General features: G+C 41.7%; 1 protein-coding gene across 6 annotated transcripts in view; it reads left to right on the forward strand.

Moving 5' to 3' along the window:
* The window catches only part of DISC1 (DISC1 scaffold protein), a 311,857-nt gene that overhangs the window by 195,781 nt on the left and 95,505 nt on the right, over positions 1-20,571 (forward strand). For 4 of the 6 annotated variants that reach the window (XR_008316745.1, XR_008316749.1, XR_008316750.1 and 1 more), the window contains exon 11: positions 3,938-4,208. The exons of the other annotated variants lie outside the window; for them this stretch is intronic. Coding sequence is in view for 1 of the 4 variants with exons in the window: in XM_053298880.1 (XP_053154855.1) it covers positions 3,938-4,208 (271 nt within the window). In the remaining 3 variants the exon portion in view is untranslated. The remainder of the gene's footprint in view (positions 1-3,937; positions 4,209-20,571) is intronic. 6 annotated transcript variants of the gene reach the window in all.

Consider the following 20,571-nt stretch of genomic DNA (forward strand, 5'->3'; position numbering starts at 1 on the left):
TCATCCCAGGAACCAAACCAAATGGATGGGGGCATAGCTGAATGGTAGAGCATCTGCTTTGCATGCAGAAGGTCTCAGCTTCAATCCTTGGCCTCTCCAGGTAGGTCTGGGAAAGACTCCTGTGTGAAATCCCGGAGAGCCTCTGCTGGTCAGAGTAGACAGTACTGCGCTAGATGGACCAATGGTAGCTGCCTAAGTTCCTGTGTTACTGATTGCCATGCAATGACTCCTTTTGACCTTGGTTAAACTTAAAGGCCCTGTATCAGTAGGATCCTGATAAAATAAAGCTGTAAAAATGACCTTGTGTTAACCAACTGCTGCCAAAACTCCCATATCCTACAACTTCAGCAAGTCATTGTCCTGTCAAAATTTGTAGGACGGACTTTTGTGGAGAGAAGTATTTCTCTGTATTTTTCGGGAAGTGTTAGGATAGCCCTTTGTGCAATTAATTCTGTACATTATATCCTAGATAATATCCTTTTAAAAAGATAGAGTTAGTATAAAATAAACCAATTACAAAGTAAGCTTTTACAAGATGCCTTGCTGATTTCCTTATAAATTAGTTAATTTCCTGCCTTTGACAAGCCAGCTCTACAAGCTTATCTTCCTCACCTTAGGAAAAAAAAAAATCAAAGGAAAAACAATCAGCTGCAACAGTCTGTCATTTTGTGTTTCCCGTGGAGATAATTTAACTATAACACAGTGACATTGAACATTGATAGGAAAATGACAGGCTGTGATTAAAGTTTTGTCCTAGATGAAATGAACGTCTGGCAGATGAAAGAATACAAAAAACTAATTCCCGTGCCTGACTCTTGCTCAAATGCTTTTTTATAACTGTTATTGCCCAGTATTATGTGGTATGTTGTTTTTAATAACCATAATCAAACATCCATTATTGGTTTTCAGCAATAGAAAAATTGTTCGTCCCCCTTTATTTTCTCAAATGGCCTTATGGAGCATAAAGTGTGGTTACATAATCTGTTCTCTGGTATAAAATCCAAGAAGTCTGCTCTGCCCTGAAGATACTGATGTCAGGTGTTTTTTTTTTTATTCTTTTGAGGGCAGGAGGAAAAAAAAGTGAGGATATTTTTAGATTTCGATTTCGATTTTGCACTTACCTATTGTACTCTGTGGGTGCAGAAGTAGCTATTTGTTATAGGCTAGGAAGCTGAGGATAATAATTGTTGTTAGATGTTTAATATTTAGTAAGGGAAGAAGGCATTGTCAGACATGCAGAATTCACTGGGCAATACATGCTTTGAAAGCCGAATGAGAAAACAACAGCTTTTACGATAAAATACTGCATTTCAATTCACTTTGCTGGAATGTGCATGGAGATTTTGCTCCTGCCTTACATGTGAGAATTCCTAATTTCAACAGGACTTTGAAATGGGGCACTCTCATCCTACGCAAATACTGTAGCAGCTCTCTGCAATCTTCCTTGTGCTATTTTTTCATTGACACATATGTAGATGGTCTTGTGGATGTGGGAGCTCCATATGAGCTTTAGGGGCTCTGGGCTACTAGGAATTGTTGGATCAAGGTGATTGCATGTGATCCAAATGTGCACAACTCTGCTTTTGCAGAAGCTTCCTGTTCTGTTCTAGGAGGGGAGAAAGCTTGGTGTGTACATTTGGGAATGCCCATTTGTGATTAGAGTTCTAGAGCACTGTCATGTCCTGGAATCAAATTTCATTAATCTCAGTGGGGCTTATTTTGTTTTGTGCAGATCTGAGAAATGACTTTAATCTCTTCACTTGTAAATCTGTCTATGGTAATTACATCAGTTGCCCCATCTAAAAAATTTAGGAGAAGCAGTCCTACGGAAAAGCTCCGTAAAAACAGAGTTCCTGATTGCAGCCTATTTACTTTCTCCCATTTTGGTCACTGGTTCCTGTGATAAAAACTACTATAGGCATAACAGGCACTTCACTAGTTTCTTACTATTAGTAACTTTAGCAGATTTTTTTTTAAAAACCCATAATTTTATTGAGCGTTTTCATAGTTTTTAAACACAACAGTAAACATATAGAACAAAATAATTCAGAAGTGGTAGAATAGGGGGACAGGGAGAAGAATTGACTAGATGTAATAGGTTTTAGAGTCCATAATAGATGGTTGGAGTATTTGTTTTAAACTTACATGTCTGTGTAAGCTGTCTAAATGTCTGAGCACATATCCATGCAATATTGCCTTAGTGACTTTAGAAGTTGAGATTATATAAGTTTGGAAACCAGTTATACAAAATAAAAACCGAAGCTCACTTTAAAAAAAAAAATAGGCCATGTCAATACAAGATATCTGAAAATTCCTGTTGGAAAGATCCCTGGAGGTCAAACTGTGGATGGGCATTGCATAGTTAACCTACTGTTGTAGAATTCTGAATGAAAACAGAATTTTCCTTCTCTCAAAGAAAAGTTATTCATTTTTCAAGATCCAGGTACTGCTATTTCAATGTCATCTCTGACCTTTTCTGAAAAGTAAGGATTAAATTTTCAGCAGAAAAAATGGCCAATAAACCAAGGCAGACTATAATAACTACAGAGTCAAGCAACTTCATTCTGTTTACTGGTTTCACAGTTGTTGTTTTTTATCAGCTGATTTGTTCTAGCAATTTAGAAGCATGCCTTTGAAAATCAATATTTAATTGTACTGCAGCTATGAAATACATTTATAACAATAGAAGTGTGCATGTCCTTTGCTTCCAAAAGTTAATCTTATTAAACTAAAGAATATGCTGGGCTTATCTATTTTCCCCCATGATGGTTCACTTTTACACAACCATTTATGTATGTCACCCTCTCATATACATTGATATCAGAAAGCTCTTTACAATACGAGAAAAGAATCCAATTAAAAGTTCTGACAAATAAACCATTTTAAGATGAATGTGTTTTGTATAATTTAGCTCTCATCGTCAAGGCCAATTATGAATTACAATAAAAATAATTGGTGCACCACTTTCATTCAAACATAATTTCATTTTGAAAAATCTTTAAGATATAATGCATATTGGGGAAGAAATGCTTTAGGAAGAGTTTTGTTATTAATCATAAACCATACAGTGGAAGGAACCAAACAGTCCAGTCAGAATAGACAGGACCAACCCCATGTCTTAAGAATAAGAACTTTTAAGTTTTAAACAGGCTATTTTATGCAAGCATATAATTGTGCTCCTCAGTTTTAAAGCAGTCTCTGTTCATCACTGATTGGATTTGGGGAAATGATGTTATAAATGGAGAATTTTGGCAGCAGTCCCTTGCACAGTTAAGCCTTCCTAATTCCTTCAGAAATCAGGACTGTTGAGTCCTGCCCATGGACTTCATGTAGCTGGAAAGCCATGGGATTTATTTACACAGTTAGAAATGTGCCTAGAACTGTAGTTTTATTCCTTATTCAACAGGTGCAAAGGACACACAGGGACTCCAAAGTGCATTTAGAGCTTCATATAAGTAGGGCCTGGCCCATGCTTTGCACATGTATTACTCAACACTGAAAATTGGAACCTCTGCTTCTGTGGAGCTTCCATTGATGTTCCATAGACACTGGGTGTTAGCCACTGCAGGAATAAGAGGAAATTGTGTTGGGCCATTTTAGGCTTCTGTGTGATTGACTACTGTGAATGAATGAGGCACAGAATTCTCAAAATAACTGTGGAATTTGGAGGGCAAGCCAAGATCTACATAACCTAATAAGCAGCAGACATAACCATTGCAGGGTCTCCATTGACATCTAACTGGTAGCAAGCTAGTTTACTATTTCAGGCTGAAATAATTAGTTACTTCTTTGAAAAACAAAATCTACTGAACTGTTTATGATAACTACAACTTTTTTTTTTTAGTAAAGCAACAAAAGAAGAGCCCCAACGCATTACGTAAAATATGAACTATTCTCCCTGCACAAAGTTCTTATTTTCTTTTGGCTTTTATTTCAGCTGTGGGAGCCAGCTTCTCGAAAGAGTGTGGGAAGTTGACTTAGAGGCCTGTCAGCTGTTGATTCGAGCGTTTTGGCTGAAAGAAACTGGTTGTTATGTTTCTGAAGGAGAAGAGAGCCAAACTGATGAAGTAGAGGATACTACTGATGCCTCTTTAAGGATCAAGCGAAGACAATCAAAACACTTTCCAATTAAAGACTCTGAGTGGAGTGCTCTCCAGCGTCCAGTTACCCAAAGCAAACACCCAAGTGCACATTGGGAACTGAAAGAGGTATTGAGGTTTTGTTTTTGTTTTGGTTGTCAGTTTGTTTCCCACTGATGTCATTCTTTTCAGTTGTGAGAGGGAACATTCCACTCTCGCTCAGAAATCAGCTGCACTGGTTAAGAGTGAAAGTTACTCTTGGAGTCAGATCATGACACCAATAAGGGCTGCTCTACACATGAAATTCCAAAACTGAAGTTACTTTGGCATCAAAAATGTAGAGATCATAATGCATGGGACAATCCTCTCTACATGTAAACAGTTGTATACACAGACAGTGGTAGCAAGAAGAATTTGGTGTAGGAATTTGGTAACTTCTAAAATGGCCCTTAGATTATTACAATAAATAGTTTTGGCCCTCTTCTTGCTGAAGAACATGATACACTGTGCCAAGTTTTGAGCAGAGCTGGACAAAACCCAAAAATTCATATCCATTTGGAATGCATTGGTCTTTCCAGGCTCTGTTGTCTCCATGTATCCAGTCTTCTCTGGCACTCTTTCCCAAAATTGCCTGGCGAAGGGTGGAGGGATTTGGCTGCAGCAAAAACTTCTCACCCTCAATCCTTTTGCAACCTCTTCCTCAACCTCTTCCTCTACCTCCTCCTCTAAAACTTACCTTCCAGCAATAGTGATGATGGGACCCCTTCAAACATTAAGGCAGCTCCTTGGGTCTTTATTAATCCCTAAAGCCTTATAGTAGGAGCTTCAGAGTGCAAGGTTTCCTGGGACATTTAGTTTGTCAGGGCTTCTGGGCTGTTAATAAAGACCTAGAAAACCTGGCAGACTACAGTATCCAGAGAACTTTGTGCTATACAATTATTGTTGGTTTTCAAAGCCGACAAGGTTTTCAAGCCTAGCAAAAGTTGAAGGGATAATCCTCTGTGTTGTGCTTCCCCATTGCCAGCCTGCACCCCCTCCCACTTGGCAAGTTGAGCCACCACCAGTGGCATATGCCCACACTCCAAACTTACCAGCAGTGAAAGGAGACATCTTCTCCCACCCTCCCCATTGGTGTGTGGAAGAGCTTCCACCCTCATCCACCCACATTTGCAGATTGGGATGGAAGATGGGGAAAAAGGAGAGTTCCCAAGTTGTTCTCACCAAAATCACTGTTCTCATTCACATGCCGGCCACAAGGGTGGGAGAAATGCTTGGCCAGGGTAGGAGAGCCATGTGCATTCCTGATCGGAGGTTATGTTTTTGCAAACCTCAAGGTAGGAACTGGGGAGCATGATTGTGTGCAAGGCAGGAGCTGGGTCAGATGGCTTTTGTCCGCCCTCAATCAAATGCTGGAGACCGTCTGAGTAGGATACACACGTCCAACCCAAATCCTGCCTTGCACACAATCACCCTCCCAACTTCCTACCTTACAACAAGCACATGACCTCCAATCGGGAGCGTGCCTGGCTCTCCTATCCTGGCTGGACAATTCATAAACATAGAACAAACTTTCAAACAGATGTGCTAATGATGTTTCAGCCTAATTAAAGCTCCACTTCTGCCAGGGTTGGCCTGGGAAGGAAACTGATAATACTTACTTAGATGATCCCACATCAGTTGTAGCAGTGTTCCCTCTCCCCTAAGCTGCTTGCATGAATCTATATCCCTAAATCCAGTAATTCAGCAGAACATTACAGCTGTCAGAACCTGTTTACGATTCCTTCTTGCTCTGACGCATATCTGGAGTTTTACTCGAGCCACGGCTGCTGGCCCCAGTTCAGACTCTCTGCCATGGAAGTTATTTTAATAACCTCTGGCAAGCCACTCCAGTTCAGATTAAGGCCTAGACCACATTAGCCCTCAGCAATCCAATCATTCCGTAACTTTCCCCACATGTTGGCAGTAGAATCACTGGTTAGAGGAGAGCGTCTTTGCAGCAGGCAAGAAAGATAAGAGAAATTGTTTTGCCTGCTGTGGTGGGAGAGCAAACATGAAAGGTATGGCTAAATAAGAACATAACATAAGAACAGCCCTGCTGGATTTGGCCCAAGGCCCATCTAGTCCAGCATCCTGTTTCGCACAGTGGCCCACCAGATGCCGCCGGAAGCCACAGGCAGGAGTTGAGGGCATGCCCTCTCTCCTGCTGTTACTCCCCTGCAACTGGTAGTCAGAGGCATCCTGCCTTTTATGCTGGAGGTGGCCCACAGCCCTCCAACTAGTAGCCGATGATAGACCTCTCCTCCATGAAGTTATCCAAACCCTTCTTAAAGCCATCCAGGTTGTTGGCCGTCACCACATCTTGTGGCAGAGAATTCCACAAGTGGATTATGCGCTGTGTGAAAAAGTACTTCCGTTTGTTGGTCCTAGATTTCCTGGCAATCAATTTCATGGGATGACCCCTGGTTCTAGTGTTATGGGAGAGAGAGAAGAATTCTCCACACCATGCATGATTTTATAGACCTCTATCATGTCTCCCCTCAGTCGTCTTTTTTCTAAACAAAAAGCCCCAGGTGTTGTAGTCTTGCCTCATAAGAAAGGTGCTCTAGGCCCCTGGTCATCTTGGTTGCCTAACATCATTCAGTCTAATAGTCTAATATAATTTCAGGAAGGAGTGCTTGGAAGATACTCAAGCCTTTTTGGAGGAAAAAAGTGAACCAATAAAACTAGATTGGACCCTAACTTGATCGTGCAGAATGAAGCTCACACAAGGGATCTTCCCCACTCTCCTCCCCATTGCACCCCCTGAACCCCCCCGAAAAATCACTCCTTGGTGTCAGGGGACCATCAGGAATGGCATGGGTTATGGTGCAAGGGACTTCAAGGAGAGGAAGCACTTGGCACAGGCACCTTTGAAAAGCAGAGGTGGTGCCCAGGAGTGGCTTTTCAGGGGGCTTAGAGGGTTGTAATGGGGAGGAGAGGTGGGGAAGGTCCCTTGCATGAATTTGATTCCATTTGCATCAGGATTTGATCCAATCTTAGAGAGGCCGGGCATGAGAAGTAATATTGGCTGACATTCTCTGCAGCCCTTCAAGGGCAAAGCAAGAGCTCTGTCCTCGCAAAGAGCTGATAAACAGGCTGCACCAAGGCTTATCTTGCGATGCAGTGCATGGGGTGGGGGAGGGTTGAGGGGGACACCGTTTTTGCTTCTCTGAACTCCCTGCAAAAGCCCTTTTTTATTGCCAGGAATATGTCTCTGAGGGTTGTGCAGCCTTTTGCAGGGAGGGGAGAAACAAAACTAGCATCCTCATCCGCCTCCCCATGCACAACACTGTGAGACAAGCCTTGAGCGCATCTAGTTTACAGGCTTTGTATGAGAGTGGAGCTCTTTTTCTGCCCCTGCAGGGGCAGAAAATTTTATGCCCCTGCAGGGGCAGCCATTATTTTATGTAGTTTTTAATAAATATATATCCCTGCTTTTCAATATAAAAGCATTTCTAGGGTGGTTTACAAGAAGTCATTAAAAGGTTCTGGGGGGGTGATCAAATGGCAGTAGATAAAACAGAGGGATAAAAGCAGCAGCATTACGACACAGATATAGTGGTTAGAAGGTGATCATCCTCAAAAGGTCCTTGCTGTCTTCCATTCCTGGCATGGAGGGAAAGAGTTAACCTTCCCCTTCCCACTCCCCTTATCTTTAAAGTAACTTCGTGGGGCTCTGAATTACTAAAAAGAAAAAAATAGAAAGAAAACTGGGAGATCCTATCTCCCATTCTGCTAATTTAGACGCATGCTACAGCAAATAATGGGTTAAACTGAGGTCTTTACCAGCTAATATGCCAGAAGCAATTCCACAAACTTGCAGGGGATTTATGGTGCTCTTGAAGACAAGTGTTTAGGATCAGATTTACAGATCTTTTGGCTCACAGTGGAAATTGAATATTAACATGTATTTTTTAGTTTTTATATGACTTGATTGCTTTGTGGACTGTGCATATATTGATGTGATAGTTTATTTATTTTTCAAATTTGTATACCGCCTTGAACTTCCATCTTTGGGCAGTTTACAATAACGTCAAAGAGTTTAAAAATAAAAACCTTAAAACAATGTAAAACCACAATCCAGTTAAAAGGCTTAGGAGAAAAAAAAGTCTTTAGAGACTTCTTAAAAGTTGTCAGAAACTCATTTCAGCAAAGAGCATTCCAGAGTCTTGGGGCAGCAATAGAGAAGGCCCACCCCTGTGTAGCTACCAGACAAGCTGGTGGCAACTGCAGACGAACCTCTCCAGATGATTTCAATGGGTGATCGGGCTCATAGTGAAGAAGACATTCTCTTAAATACCAAGGGCCTAGGCTGTTTAGGGCTTTATAGGTTATAACCAGCACCATGTATTTTGCCTGGAAACTTATTGGGAGCCAGGGTGGCTCTTTTAGTATACGAGTAATATGGTCTCTCCAAGATGACCCAGAGACCAACCTGGCTGCTGAATTCTGTACCAACTGCAGTTTCTGGACTATGTACAAAGGCAGCCCCACATAGAGCACATTGCAATAGTCAAATCTGGTGGTTACCAGCATATGTACCACTGTTCTGATGTCATTTATCTAAAAAAATGGATACAACTGGCATATCATCTGAAGCTGATAGAAGGCACCTCTGGCCACCACCTCAACCTGAGACAGCAGGAGAGATTTGGATCCAGAAGCACCCCCAGACTACATATCTGTTCCTTCTGGGGAAGTGTAAATCCAACCAGAACCAGCAGTTCAAAATAGTATCCTGAGTTCCAACCCCATGCAATAAGTACCTCATATTACATGGATTCAGTCTCAGTTTGTTATCTCTCATTCATCCCATCACTACCTTCAGCCAGGCATGAGGATATGCCTTCTCCTGATGATGTTGACATGGAGAAATAGATTTGGGTGTCATCAGCATACTTATAACACCCTGCACTAAATCTCCTGATGATCTCTTCCAGTGGTTTCATGTAGATATTAAAAAGTAGATTATATGGAGCCCTGGGGGACACCATATAAAAGTTCAGATTCTGAAAAACAACAGTCTCCAAGGTAGGAGCGGAATCACTGCAAAGCAGTGCCTCCCACTCCTAACCCTCTCAGACTGTCCAGAAGGATACTATGGTCGATAGTATTGAAAGCTGCTACCAACAGAGTCACACTCCATAGCCCACCCGAAAGCCAATTTGAAATGGGTCTAGATAATCAGTTTCCTCCAAGACTGCCTAGAGCTGAGAGGTCACCACCCTCTAAATTACCTTTCCCAGCCACGGATGGTTTGAGACAGGCCTATAGTTGTTTAACTCTGAGGGATCCAAAGCATGCTTCTTCAGAAGTGGTCTAATGATTGCCTTTTTAAATTTATTTATTATTTATTTAACACATTTCTATACTGCCCCAAACTCACGTCTCTGGGCGGTTTACACCAAGCAAAAAAGAAGAAGAAGAAGCTAAAACATTAGTTAAACTAAATAACAAAAAAACTTAAAACATTAGTTAAAACAAAATAAATGACATAGTAAAAGTTAAAACATTGCAACAATTTAAAATTTTAAAACAACATTTTAAAACAATGATAAAACTGCTAAAACAATATTTAATTTAAAGCCTGGGTGAATAGGTGCATCTTTAAAGACTTTTAAAAAGACTTCTTAAGGCAAGGTGACACCCTGCCCCCCCTCAGAGAAGCATTTATAATATTTACCAGGCCTTCTACAACAACCCCCCTTCCAGATGATATAAGCCATGTTGGATAAGGGTCAAGAGAACAGATGATAGGCTGCACTGTTCCAAGCAGCTTGTCCATATCTTCACGAGTCACAAATTGAAACTGATCCACATAACCTAACCACATAAGAGGAGTTGTTGGACACCTCTGCATCAGACACTGCAGTAATTGTAGGGTCTAAGTCGGTCTGAATATGATATATTTTATCCACAAAGAACTCATTAAAAATATCACAGCGGGTAATTGATGGTTCCAAATTCTGAGGATTCAATAGAGGAGGGGCGCATACTAGCCCTCTCTCAACCCTGAACAACTCCGCTGGACGTGAGCTTGCGGATGCAATAGAGGAAGAAAAAAATCGCTTCATTACCATGTATTGCCTGAGCATAGATCTTCAAATGCGCTCTATGTTGTAATCTGTTGGGTTCTCTTTGAGTCTTTTGCCACTGACTCTCCAGTCCTTGCTGTTTTGGTCCCTGTAGTTCTTCCATGTACCAAGGGGCCAGTTTTGAAGTGGGTCGGACAGGACGCTTAGGAGTGATCATGTCTAGTGCCCTGGTGAGTTTGTTATTCCAATTCTCCACCAGGGCATCAATAGAATCACAGACCTAGGAACTTACATGTGTGTGTGTTCTGGTTATGTGGTAGTGGTGGGTGGGTATTTTATATTTTAGCTTCTGTTATTTTAAGTCTTGGGTGAGATTGGTTTATAATGTGTCTAGGATTGTCTGAAGATGGGGTCGTTTCCAGTGATTATGGGGCAGCTATATTGGTGGTGGTGCGGAATAGAAGAAGTAACGTTGACAAGTCAGGAGGCTGTTACAAGGGGAGGGAAATCAGAAATCTACTGGTTGTTTCCCCTTCTGGCTGTCCTTGGGGAGCAGGGCTTGGGGAGCAGGGCTAACCCACCCACAGAGCCCCACTTTGCTCCTTTGTAATGTCAGGTCAGTCCTGAATAAATCAGAAATCATCCATAATCCAATTATGGATGAAGGGGCCGACCAGGTATGTATCACATACATACCAACCGAGTATGTATCACAGAGACTTGGTTGGGGGAGGCTGGTGGCCCAGTCTGGTCCCAGCTTCTCCCTCCAGGTCACTGTTGAGGAGCAGGTGAGAGGCTGTGGGTGGGGAGGCTGTGGTCTATAAGAACAAGATCTCCTTTACCAGGATCCCTGTTGAAATGTCTGACCATATCAAATGTGTGTACTTAAGTTTGGGGACCAGGGATAGACTGGGACTTCTGTTGGTGTACCGATCACCCCGCTGCCCAGCGGAATCTGTAATGGAGCTGATGAACTTGGTCTCAGGCTTGGTGTTGAAGTTCCCCAGGCTTGTGGTGGTGGTGGTGGGATTTCAATGTTCATTTCAGGACCACTTTGTCTGGAGCATCTCAGGAGTTCATAGTGGCCATGACAACTATGGGCCTATCCCAAGCGGTCTTGGGACTGACACACATTGCTGGTCACATGCTTGATCTGGTATTTTACTCTAATCAAACAAACAAACAACAAATATTTATATACCACTTTTCAGCAAGAATTTCCAAAGCGGTTTACATAGAGAATAAATAAATAAAGATGGCTCCCTGTCCCTAAAGGGCTCACAATCTAAAAAGAAACATAAGATAGACACCAGCAACGGTCACTGTAAGTACTGTGCTGGGGATGGATAGGGCCAGTTACTCTCTGCCTGCTAAATAAAGAGAATCACCATGTTAAAAAGGTGCCTCTTTGCCCAGTTAGCAGGGCTGGTAGTATTCCGTTTGTTGGGGACTCCTGTGATTTCCCAATTGTCATGGATAGAGCGCCATCTGGTTAAGGTTGGACTCACAACCACATCCCACAACCAGATCCCACCTCTGCAGGGGTTAGGGGCCTGTTAGGATGGTCCACTCAAGAAAGCTATTGGATCTAATGGGATTCTAAAAAGCCTTGGAAGGATTTAGTGTTGGCTCTGCTGATGATCCTGTAGTTCTCTTGAAGTATATCTTATTTTAATCCCAGATGAAGCAGTATGGATGAAGAAGAGAGGATACAAAACTTCCTCTCTTTTGTAGGAATAAATAATCATAAGGGAAATTGGTTTGTGCATATTTCAGGTTACATGCAAAAACGTCTTGAAGGAGATACTAGCAATTGATTAACTTTACATCAAAGTGTTGGGTTTAGCTGCCCTTTATTTGAGTACTTTAATTAAAGTTTCCATGACTACTTAATATACTTCCAATTTCCATACATTTACTTCATTACCTGCACTGAACACTGTAAATTGGAGACTAGTTTCAGGGCATAGAACTTTAAGTGCATCTTTCACACATAAAATTAGATTTTATTCAGGTATGATTAAACCTTAGCTGTCCTTATTCAGAAAACACTGAGATATTGAGAAGAGGAGTAATAATATTTCAAATTCTGCCTTATATATACTATTTGACAACAAAACTAGCATCATCTTTTATTGGCAGAGTTCTGTTATTATATCATCTAGGTTATAGTGGTTCAGATCTAGATTTGATGTAATGAATTTATTGGCTATCTTGAATTTATTTTCTGAATTCTCGGAAACCTTTTAAGCTTGTCTGTATGCTTAGCAAAGGCGAGTTATTTTAGCTTTATCTGTGAATGCATGTGTTTATTTTATAAAACTGGTCCCTTACCAGTGCACAGACCATAATCCCTTTAGCTTTGCTGTACTGAACTCTCAGTAACTCCCGTTTTACTATTCCATTTTCATCAATCTTATTTAAAATATAACTCAACTATATATAATGGGAAACATCTAAACTGGTCAGGCAGAGGTATGAAGTACAGTGGCTGTGACAACCTGACATGAAATGCAGTGGCTGACAACCTGACTAGTGGTGTGCACATACAGCCAAAAAAATAGTTTAAAAAATAATGCATGCACCACTTTCAGCCCTGCTGCTGAAGTCTGAATGCTTGCACGGGGTGGTGTGGTTTTCACTGATCCCCCCCGGAGATGCTCAGTGACTTGGAATTAGGCCTCTGAGGACTGCCGCTCTCAGGGACCTGCTTTTGGGTCTCAGACTCACAGACTGCTCCTAGCAGGAGGAGGCTCAGAAATAATTGTCCCTCCTGTGAAAGCACCTGCCCATCAAAAGCAGGGTGGGTAGTATGGCATATGTGCTGTCTTTTGGCTGCACATGCACACCACTAATCGGGATGTCAGCCAGCATCTGTAGGGCCAGGTTGTTCTGACTGGCATTCAGGCTGATTATTCTCAGGAGATCTGGGAGCAGAACTAGTCTTCTAACTAGGCTCAGTGAAGCGGTTGGCTCAGGCAGCAGATGCAGGTGGGGAACAGGACCACTACCTAGACTGCAGCAAATTTAGCTATAGTACTCACCTTGGTGCAGCTGGGTGAGACAGTACAGCTATGTCTGCTGCAGCCCAGACAGTAGTAGCAGCCTGTTGCCACCTGCTTAATGCTCCGCCTGAGGCAGCCACTTTACCAGGCCCATTTAGAGGGCTGGCCCTACCTCCAAAGCTCCTGAGAATAATGTGACTGAAAGCCAACTGGTACAACCTGGTCCTACAGTTACTGTACTTCACTGTTGGTATTAGCCTAATGTTTGCTTCTTCCCCATTGATCTTAAAGGGCCTGTCCATGTTGTTTAAAAATGGTATTATCAAAATGCTCTGTGTTTCATCAAACACTGGGTGACATACCATGCACGCACCCTTCCAGTAGCATGAGAAGATGTGCTGGTGTGAAGGAGAGCTTCCCCACTACTCCTGTAACTGCACAGCCTCAGGCATGCAGGAGGGGAAGCAAATTTGGATGGTTTGCTCTGGCTCCAGGAGTGCCCTCTATCATCTGAAAATGTGTCCCTGAGGGTTGCAAGACCCCAGGGACACATTTGGGTAGCAGAGAGCACACCCAGAGCCAGAGTGAACCATCAAAATTCACTCTGCACTTCTGTGCACCCGAGGCTGTGTGGCCCCCAGTGCACCTCACACTGGTGTGCCCTCCTTTTACACTACTGGAAGGCTACTCAGCATGCCAGCCAATGTGTTTATACATTGTGCATTTGTCCATGAAATTACCTCTCTTTGATTATGCTTTTGATTATATAATATTTGCTTCCTGTAATGTTTCTGAATATGGCAAACAACCTATCATCTCAAAGTTGGCCAATATATAAAACACAACTTTCCTTTATGAGCCAGAAGACCGTTACTCTTTTCTGGACAGTGTATAAATGAGGAAACCCCTCATAAGTGATGCAATATGACACACTGCGGGATAGTTTTCATAGTACAACATTTCTCATGCAGTGTTCCCTGTAACACGATTACTAGATATTGTTGACTAGAACTCCCATAATCCTATCAATGGCCATTGCAGATGGAGATACCGGGAGTTGTTGTCAACAACATCTGGGAATCCCTGTTACAGGGAACACTGGTCTCATGTACTCTTTAGGTTATGTTATGATATCCCTCCTTCCATGAACTGATGTTCCTTACATCATTAATGCATGTTGGGAGCATTCTGATAAATTCCATATCCCTATAAAAATTGTCCATGAAAATCCAGCTTGCCTTTTTTCATCACAGTACTATAAACTGGTGTTTCTAGGGATCAGCACACGAACTTCATCAGCATCAAATATTCATGTTCTGTCTAAATATTTTACAGCTTGATGAGAACTGTTTTGACTTTTCCTTACCCCCATTATCTTGCCCCTAGCAATGTATTGCAAGAAATCTTTGAGAAATGAAAAGGAGCTGGCCCATTTTGGTCAAAGCCATAAAGGGATTGTGAAACAAATTGTGAGAAAATGAATGCATAAACCATGATGATGTAAAGTGGGTTCCACTAGGCAGTAAAATGTTTCGACAAAAACAAAACAAAGCACAGACGCTGGAAAACAAGTGTAAGCTGATAACTAGGCAAGCAAAACAAGAATTTGAGAAACACATTACTAAAAATATTAAGATACAAAATTCAACACAATACAAAATTCTTTAAACATTGGTCAAACTGCTCTGGTTAATAGATAACTAGTTCTCTATCCTGGCTAAATGCTGGTTAAACAGAGTGGTTTGAGCAGGATTGCCCAGAAATTCTATGTTCTGGCAACTTTTTTAAGTGAGCAATGACATGCTAAAGGAGAAGGTGGGAAACCCAGTGGTGTGGGGCAGAATGCATTCCAGCCTCTGGAAAACAAAGTGGAGAAAATGGTACCACATCTTGCAGTACATAGTGGCTATAAGCCCACTGTAGTGTTTTTGTCAGATGACAACAGCACATTCCTCTAGATTAAAATAGTCCTTAGTCCAGGGAATTGGTATATAGGGGTATAAAGGGCAACACATTTGAAATATCAATGTACTTTTAGTTTTAGTTTAATTAAATTTCACATGTGTAGAGCTCCAAATAATTGTTTTGAGGCTCTACTTTTATCACTTTTTAAAATGTCAGCAGTAAGCATCAGTGAAGGTCAGGATCTAAATCCAATTTCAATACCCATAATCCTATATTGTAAAGGGATTTGGTAACAAGGCACTTGGCATGTATACAGTGGACTGTGAACTACTAGAAAGCCAGGATGTCCCCAGCATTGCATCACAGTCATACTGAGAACACTGCCAACACTTGTTCTCACTACTAGGAAAGCCAGCTTTGTGTCAGGTACCACTACCCAACTCTGCCTTTTCACTGTTATCTCTGTGAGATTATTGTTTGCCGATTCACCTCTGCCATATCTATATTACCAGTAAACATAGGAAGAAAAGAGCTTAAAAGCTCCATGGTAAACATCTTCGGCTGTATGTAAAATACAGTCATTGTTTCTTTAAAATTGGGACTTTGTACTAGTCTAATGGGAAGTCTGAAATGTGCAAATTCTACCTTCTAGCCAGGCCTTCACCTCCAAAGGACTCAATGGCATCAGTACTCGTTTGCACATCTATTTTGATCACAATGTGAGATCAGTGGGACTCCTTCCCAAGCAAGCATTTTAGCTCATGGCAGCTTTATGACACATTTGAACAGTAGTCTCATATTCTCAGTTTAGTATTTCAGCATACAACCCTGGAAGGATGTTTCCTACCAAGAAATCCCTAGCTCAGCATTGGGAAGCCAGGTGAATACAGCCTGAATGGTTCCTGAATCACTTGGCACTTCAGACTGGAATCAGCATTTGTGTGTTTACTGTCTGTATGCCTGCCATCCTGGAATTCCAATTCTAATATTACAAATTAACACATTCATGGATGATCACCCATAAACATTATCATATGGATCAGCTCTAAAATACAGAATTAGAACTGCCCTCTCCCACTTCTTCTGATACATGATACTTTCCTCTTCCCTGAACTGCTCAGCTTGCTTCTTATGGTTTCCCTAGAGCAGGTACAACATTGTAGAGTTACTTCAGTTTTAAACAATAGGCTAGTTCAACCAACCGTTTTGAAGTGGGTAGTAGAAGCCCAGGTGAGATGTTACCCTGTATGCAACACATGAGCATCTCCTTAGCTGGGCCATACGAACCCAGCAAGCCGATGACCATGGCTGCTGAGGGCTTTGGTGCTGCAGTTGACAGCTGCAATCCCAGCCTCTCCATAGAAGGTCCTCCAAGGACCCATAGGCCTTCCCATTTTGCTTTGCACTGCCAGCAGACTGGAAAACCTTCCTTTATGATATCAGTGGCTGCTAGAGTTGCCATGCCCCCGGAAATCCTAGGTTTCACCTGGATTTTAAGCATCTCACCCAGATTGCTTAGGCCAACCAGATTTGCCCAGATTTCAGCTTTCATTTTAAAAATAAATAAATAAAATAAAAGCTAAGCTCTAGCCCTTGTAGAAGAGGAGTTATGAAGCAAAACAGGCCGTCACTATTCTGCTCAAAAATTATTTTCAAACCAGTTTACATAATATGCAAATTAGGTACCCGGATTTGGAAAGCCAGAATATGGCAACCCTAGTCGCTGCCCTCCCATTGGCCATGAAGGAGCAGGAGGTGAATGCAGTCCTGCCAAAGCTGCTTCAAACTGAAGCAAGAGCTTCAAACTCAGGAGCATGGAGTGTACTTTGGATGCTAGCATGTCCCTTGCTGATTGCCACGCTGGCCATAGATGACTATAGTTGCTGTGTGGGTGTGGGCGCAGTGTGTGCTAGTAGCCAGAATAGGAGCAGTGGGCAGATTCCTATGATCAAAGGATCAGAGTGTTGCAGAATGTGAGGTGTCTGCGTGGTTTAAGAACAAACACCAGAGAAAGGTTTAAGGAACTTTACTTGAGAGACAAACAAAAGAGGCACTTAGAGATCCCTATAGAACTTGCTGACTCACACACAGAAACAGGAACAGCAAGGAGAATAGAAACTCCTAGCTAGCCCAGGCAGTACTGAGGAAGCTACAGTGACCCCTCTGGCTTCATAGCAGATTACATGCAAACTATAAATTAGAGTGCAGCTGTTGCATATCCCAACACAGGGTAGGAGGGCTCTTCTCTCCTCCACCCTTGGTAAAAACCTGGGTAGAAAGCTGGGTTAGCTCTGTCAGGAGCAACCTGAGCTGGAGGGAAATGTGTAAGTTCTGACAGTCATACAAATCTGGGTAGCCCACATCCTACCCTGATTTTAATGGTTGTGTGAACCAGCCCCATAGCTTACAAACACTCGTGCTGATCCTTGATGGTCCAAATGCATTAGTAGTCCATAACAAAAAAGAAACATGATATTCTTTAGGTGCCTTCCTCCTCCCAGTAATAACAATGTTGTAATAATGGTGCAAGTTCATATTACTCAATTTGTTTTGTTGTGTCCTTATGCCTTTATTTATTTATTTATTTATTTACACAGTCAGACAGGTGTTATTGACTGGTTTGTTTTATCCAGACATCGAGTCCTTCCCAAGGACCTGGGATGGCTGGATTTTATTGTCAATGTTGTTGCTGTTGTTATAGATATCGTCACAAAATATAGGCTGTTCCCAGTAAAGTTGCTTTTTTTAATTGGCTGATGGTGATTTCTGTGGCCCCTATGGTATTGAGGTGCTCCTCAAGGTCTTTTGGAATTGCACTTAGGGCGCCAATTACTACTGGGATTATTTTGGTCTTTTTCTGCCACAGCCTTTCAATTTCAATTTGTAGATCTTTGTATGTTGTTATTTTTTCTATTTCTTTTTCTTCTATTCTGCTATCCCATGGTATTGCTATGTCGATTATTTTCACTTGTTTTTCTTTCTTCTCGACTACAGTTATATCTGGTGTATTGTGTGGCAGATGTTTGTCTGTTTGTAGTTGGAAGTCCCATAATATTTTTGCATCTTCATTTTCGACAACTTTTTCAATTTTATGGTCCCACCAATCTTTGGCTACAGGTAGCTTGCATTTTTTGCAGATGTTCCAGTGTATCATCCCTGCTACCTTGTCATGCCTTTGTTTGTAGTCAGTCTGTGCGATCTTTTTACAACAGCTGATTAGGTGGTCCACTGTTTCATCTGCTTCTTTACAAAGGCGGCACTTGCTGTTTGTTGTTGACTTTTCTACTTTTCTACTTTTGCTCTTATTGCATTTGTTCTTAGTGCCTGTTCTTGTGCAGCTGGTATTAAACCCTCTGTTTCTTTCTTCAAGTTGCCATTCTTAAGCCATTGCCAGGTATTGGTGCTGTCTGATTTTCCACTTATATTGTGCAAGTATTGACCATGCAGTGGCGTATTTTTCCATTTTTCTGCCCGGTTCTTGACTTGTTCTTTCTTGTAGGCCTGCTTTGTTTCATTGGTGTTGAACAGTTTCTCGTTATTGACCATTTGAAGTGCATCTTCTTCACTGTCCATGATATATTCTTCAAGGCCTCTTTTCTCCTCCTCTACTGTTTGATGGACTTGCAGCATTCCTCTTCCACCTGAGCTGCGAGGGAGGTATAGCCTATCTACATCACTGCGGGGGTGCAGAACATGATTGATGGTCATGATTTTCCTGGTCTTACGATCTAGCGTCTCTAGCTCTGCCTGGGTCCAGTCTATTATTCCTGCAGTGTATCTGATAACAGGTATAGCCCAGGTGTTTATGGCTTGTATGGTGTTCCAGCCATTGAGTTCGGACTTTAGGATTTTTCTAACTCTCCTGATGTATTCACTTCCAATTTTTCTTTTAACTTCAGCGTGTGCGATGTTATCAGCCTGGAGAATGCCCAAGTATTTGTATTGTTCTTTCTCTTCCAGGTTCTTGATGCTGCTTCCATTGGGCAGTTCTATTCCTTCTGTTTTTCTTATTTTTCCTCTGTTCATTATTAATGCAGCACACCTGTCTAGTCCAAACTCCATTGCTATATCGGACAGTGTTTAGCAGTGATTCAATTTCTGACTGGGACTTTCCATACAACTTCAAATCATCCATGTAGAGCTGATGCTTTATTTTACTTGATGTTTTAGATGTTTGGTATCCGAGGCCTGTTTTGTTTAGTATTTGTGAAAGTGAGGTCATGGCAATTATAAACAACAGAGGGATAGTGAGTCCCCTTGGAAAATGCCTCTTCTAATGCTAACCTGTCCAAATGTCTTGCCATTGATTGTTAACTGTGTGCTCCACATGCTCATTGCTTTTTTAAATAAATATCTGAATGTTTTTGCTGACACCAGTTGTTTCTAAACATTTTAGTATCCATGTGTGAGGCAATGAGTCGAAGGCTTTCTTGTAGTCAATCCATGCAACACTTAGATTTGTTTTTCTTCTCTTGCAATTTTCTAAAATCATTTTGTCAATCAGCAGCTGGTCTTTTGTGCCTCTGGTGTTCGGGCAATTTCATTTCTGTTCAACTGGAAGCTGTTTGTTAGTTAATAAGTGTCGCATCACTTCATCTGCTATTATTCCAGTTAATAATTTGAACATGGTTGGCAGGCAGGTTATCGGTCTATAATTACTTGGAACTGCACCTTTTGCTGGGTCTTTCATTATGAGATGAGTTTTCCCAGTTGTTAGCCATTGTTCAATATCACCTCCTTGCAAAATGTGACTGAACTGTTTTGATAGTTGTTTATGAAGGCTTGTTAGGTGTTTAAGCCAAAAGCTTAAACATTAATTTAATTTAATTTAATTTAATTTAATTTAATTTAATTAATTATGATGATGATTATTTCAATTTCTATACTGCCCTTCCAAAAATGGCTCAGGGTGGTTTACACAGAGAAATAACAAACAAATAAGATGGATCCCTGTCCCCAAAGGGCTCACATTCTAAAAAGATTCACAAGATAGACACCAGCAACAGTCATTGGAGGTACTGTGCTGGGGGTGGATAGAGCCAGTTACTCTCCCCCTGCTAAATAAAGCAAATCACCATGGTAAAAGGTGCCTCTTTGCCCATTTAGCAGGGATGAATATTATGCACATGAATCTCTTTTGAACAAGCTGACATAAATTATTTTCTATAAAATATGTTTTTGTAAACAAAGGTATCAGAGCTTGCAAGCAGTGGCCATAGTTCTTTCTTCACTTATTTCTGCATTTCCCTATTGACGCTGAGATTAATTTGGAGTAGGGATGGAATAGGTCTCCCCCCCCCCCCCCGCCGGCGCTCTGTTAGCAAAGAGTCTGTCAGGGCAGCAGCATACCTTCCTGCTGCCCTGTTGCCTTGTCGGACCTGACATCACCAGAAGTACCCGACGCACCTGTGCGCATCAGTGCATGCACCCTCCCCCATCCTTAAAGTTAACCCCCGCCTTTGAACTTCCCCAACCCAGTTCCATGCACATCCCTAATTTGGAGTAAGT

Source organism: Hemicordylus capensis, chromosome 1 (assembly GCF_027244095.1).
Source record: "Hemicordylus capensis ecotype Gifberg chromosome 1, rHemCap1.1.pri, whole genome shotgun sequence".
NCBI classification, from domain to species: Eukaryota; Metazoa; Chordata; class Lepidosauria; order Squamata; family Cordylidae; genus Hemicordylus; species Hemicordylus capensis.